General features: G+C 55.9%; 1 protein-coding gene across 1 annotated transcript in view; it reads left to right on the top strand.

Moving 5' to 3' along the window:
• Nucleotides 1-3,971, top strand: part of KIAA2018 (KIAA2018 ortholog) — a 7,830-nt gene extending 3,859 nt beyond the window's left edge. The window contains exon 3 of the mRNA XM_010147842.1: nucleotides 7-3,971. Coding sequence (XP_010146144.1) covers nucleotides 7-3,971 — 3,965 coding nt within the window. The remainder of the gene's footprint in view (nucleotides 1-6) is intronic.
• The last annotated feature ends 431 nt before the right edge of the window (nucleotides 3,972-4,402 follow it).

The following is a 4,402-nucleotide window of genomic DNA, read 5'->3' as shown; positions in this document are numbered from 1 at the left end:
GGTGTGGGTCTCAGAGCCGGCCACCACCCGGCCCTGCCCCGTCAGAGTCTCCCAAACCCCGCGAACCCCCCGGCACCTTAAACTCCTCTCGTACAGACGCATGCGTGACACAGCCTCAGGTTGCTGGGACGCCGGCGGCGCAGAGCAGCACGGTGGGTCATACTTCCAAGGCAGGAACGATTTTGGATTCCTGCAGCGTTGCGCGGGATTCCTCAGAGGCGATGCAAGACGCGGACTTGTTAGAGGGGCAGGGTCTAACCAAAATGCTGTCTGATCTCACGAAAGAAAGAACAGCGGTGGAAAAATCCTCTTCATTTACCCTTCAGGGGGAGCATTCTAGTTTTCCCATGGAAAACTCAAAATCAGCAGAATCCAGTGCTGATTTGCCCGAGAAGCAGGATCTCTTGCTGATGAACACGGAAGGAGATGCCCTCTCCCAGCATCACTCCTGCATTTCTGATCAGGAAGTGGTCAGTGCTTCCCTTATCGCTGGCAGGCAGGCAGACTCCCCCATGTCCACGAGCTCCGGCAGCAGTCGGGGCTTCTCGGTTGCATCCATGTTGCCAGATACCAGCAGGGAAGACGTCACTAGCAGCACCTCAACCAGCACGTGTAACAGCTGCACGTTTTCAGAACAGACCGACATCGTAGCTCTGGCGGCAAGAGCTATTTTCGACCAGGAAAACCTGGAGAAAGGTGGAGGAGGAGGGATACAGGTTAACGTGAGGGATGCCGTCTCTAAGCCAACTGAGGTTGCACCTTCGGAGAGAGAGCCGCAGCCTTTTAAACCTCAGCCAGTGAAAGAAAGCAACGCAGGAGGGTTGGAAGCGGCAGCAACCAAATTCAGTACTCAGGATGCAGTACAGGCGAGTGCCGACAGACAGGTTGAAAAGCCAAGCTGCTCCGGCGGCGGCGTGGAAACGCCGAACACTTCTCTCCAGATTTCCGCTTCCCAGTCTCCGAGCATAACCAGTTTGAGCGTGAATAACCTCATACACCAGAGCCGCATCGTCCATCCCCTTGTGAGCTGCTCGAGTTTATCCCAGTCTTCAGAGCCGGCAAGCGTCCCAGCAACCGTGAGCCTCTCCCTTCCGTCTAGCACGTACATCAATCCGTCTCCGGGACCCGCTATGATGAGCGAATACGCTCAGGAACAACTGAATGCAATCAGGGCAAGCGCCATGCAGGCTCCCCAGCTGCAGGAGCCTCACTTGAAGCAGCAGCAGAACCACGAAGGTCGCAAGGACTCTGCCAAGCGGGCTGTGCAGGATGACCTTCTGCTTTCCACGGCGAAGAGGCAAAAGCAGTGCCAGACGACGCCCATCAGGCTGGAAGGGATGGCGTTGATGAACCGGACGCCGGAGGGTATTGCTGATCAAACGCAGATGCTGGTCAGCCAGATTCCTCCTAATTCATCCAATTCAGTGGCACCCGTCAGCAACCAAGGGCACGCGGATGGCCTTAATAGGTTATTCCCATCAAACGGCAACTTCGCGGCACCAGCTTTGAGGCAAACCGAAGTTCAGTGCGGTTCTCAGCCCTCCATTTCAGAGCAGCAAGGCCAGGCGGGGCAGCACTTGCAGCCGATTCAGCACGTTCCCGCTCAAGGCATCTCTCACCTTCACAGCAACCACCCCTACCTAAAGCAGCAGCAGGCCGGCCAGCTGAGAGAAAGGCACCACTTGTACCAGCTGCAGCACCACGTCCCTCACGGGGAAAACTCCGTCCACTCTCACCCCCCCGGCGTCCACCAACAGCGAACGATGCAGCAGGAGGTGCAGATGCAAAAGAAACGAAACCTCATCCAGGGAACGCAAGCCACGCAGCTTTCTCTCCAGCAAAAACACCACGGGAGCGATCAGACGCGGCAAAAGGGTGGTCAGCCTCATCCTCACCACCAGCAAATGCAGCAGCAGATGCAGCAGCACTTCGGAGCCTCCCAGCCTGAAAAGAACTGTGAAAACCCTGCAACCAGCAGAAACCATCATACCCACCCTCAGAGCCATATCAACCAGGATCTTATGCACCAACAGCAGCCAGACGTCGGCAGCAGGCAGCAAGGTTCAGCTTCCGAGCACGTGTCGGGGCACGGTCAGATGCAGAGGCTGATGACCTCAAGGGGCTTAGAGCAGCAGATGGTGTCCCAGGCAAGTATCGTAACCAGACCGTCGGATATGACGTGCACCCCTCACAGGCAGGAAAGAAATAGGGTTTCCAGCTACTCTGCCGAGGCGCTCATCGGGAAGACGCCCTCTAATTCGGAACAGAGAATAGGGATCTCCCTTCAAGGCCCGAGGGTTCCTGACCAGCTTGAAATGAGAAGCTACCTCGATGTTCCTAGAAACAAAGGGCTGGCCATTCACAACATGCAGGGTCGCTTATCTGTCGACCATCCAGTGGGCTCGGACGTGCAGCGGCTTTCTGACTGCCAGACGTTTAAGCCAGCTGGACCCAACCAACAGCCGGCGGGCAACTTCGACGTACAGGCTTCAAGAAACAGCGAAATTGGTAATTCTGTGTCATCCCTCAGGGGCATGCAGTCGCAAGCCTTCCGGATCGGTCAAAACACCGGGCCGTCCATAGAGAGGCAGAAGAGATTGCCCTACCAGCCAGTACAGGGTATTCCAACAGGAAATACCCTGCCGTCGAGGGAAAACGAAAACACCTGCCACCAAAGTTTTATGCAGAGTTTACTCGCCCCTCACCTCGGAGATCAAGTCAGTGGAAGCCAAAGGTCAATCCCGGAACATCAAAGGAACACGCAGTGCGGCGCCTCCTCCACGATCGAGTACAGCTGTCCCCCAGCGCGGGAGAGCGTCCACATCCGAAGAGATGGCGATGGCCAGAGCAGAGAGAGCTGTGACATGTCGCTTGGTGCGATTAACACAAGGAACAGTTCTCTGAGTATTCCCTTTTCGAGTTCTTCTTCCTCGGGAGATATTCAGGGGCGCAACACGAGCCCAAACATCTCCGTGCAGAAGTCCAATCCCATGAGGATGACGGACAGTCATGGAACGAAGAGCCACATGAATACGCCCGTTTCTAGCAACATGCATGGGGTTGTGAGGCCAACGCACCCTCACCCCGCGGTTTCTCACGGAAATGGCGAGCAAGGGCAACCTTCTGTCCGTCCGCCGAATTCTTCAGTTACTCAGCGGTCGAGGCATCCTCTGCAAGATAACGGAGGTTCCAAAATACGTCAGCCTGAAAGGAATCGGTCTGGAAATCAAAGGCACGGAAACGTCTTTGACCCTAGTCTTCCCCATCTCCCCCTGTCCGCCGGCGGCAGCATGATCCTCGGGCGCCAGCAGTCTGCCATAGAAAAAAGAGGAAGCATCGTCCGGTTTATGGCGGATGGCCCTCAGGTGTCGAACGATAACACGGCCCCCGACCAGCATACTCTCTCTCAGAATTTTGGATTTCCTTTTATTCCGGAGGGAGGCATGAATCCCCCGATAAATGCCAACGCCTCTTTCATCCCACCAGTCACTCAGCCGAGCGCCACTCGCACGCCCGCTCTAATCCCGGTCGATCCTCAGAATACCCTGCCGTCCTTCTATCCTCCTTACTCTCCTGCCCATCCTACCCTTTCCAACGACATTTCTATCCCTTACTTTCCCAATCAAATGTTTCCTAACCCAAGCACGGAGAAGCCGAGCGGCGGAAGTTTGAACAATCGTTTTGGATCCATTTTGTCTCCTCCCCGGCCCGTCGGTTTCGCTCAGCCGAGTTTTCCTTTGCTGCCGGATATGCCGCCGATGCACATGACCAACACGTCCCACTTATCCAACTTTAACTTGACCTCTCTCTTCCCGGAAATAGCCACAGCTCTTCCTCCAGATGGTTCGGCGATGTCGCCTTTGCTTTCCGTGGCAAACACATCCGCTTCGGATTCTTCCAAGCAGTCCTCAAACCGACCCGCCCACAACATAAGCCATATCCTCGGTCACGACTGCAGCTCCGCCGTATGAAAACCGACGGGCTGGCGCCTGCTCTGAGGCGTCGTCCATGTGTTTAAGGGCAGGCGAGCGGCTCTCGCTGGCCGGCCTGAAGAGACCGCTCACGGCCTCGCTCATTATTTGCCCGTCGGTACGTATACGGGTACCTTTCGTACCTATATACGTGCCGCGTTTCCACCCACCGTACTGACTTCAAAGCACCAGTGCCTATAGCAACGCTCACTTACTAGGGAACGGTAAGGATGCGCCACTGAGAGCTCTGCAACCGTTGGTTGTTGATTTTTCCAACAGCCGGGTTCGACGGCCGATTGTTCCGGGGTAAGGGCCACCCGCAGTAATAGGTGGATGTCAAGAAAGGAGCGAGAGCGTCCGGATGGGAGACGGGAAACGAACGCCAACGGGTTTCGTTTTGTTCCCAATGCGTTTACTACAGGCGAACTCTG

The sequence above is a fragment of the Eurypyga helias genome, unplaced genomic scaffold (assembly GCF_000690775.1).
Source record: "Eurypyga helias isolate BGI_N326 unplaced genomic scaffold, ASM69077v1 scaffold34642, whole genome shotgun sequence".
NCBI lineage: Eukaryota > Metazoa > Chordata > Aves > Eurypygiformes > Eurypygidae > Eurypyga > Eurypyga helias.
This window is presented reverse-complemented; position numbering and strand designations above follow the sequence as displayed.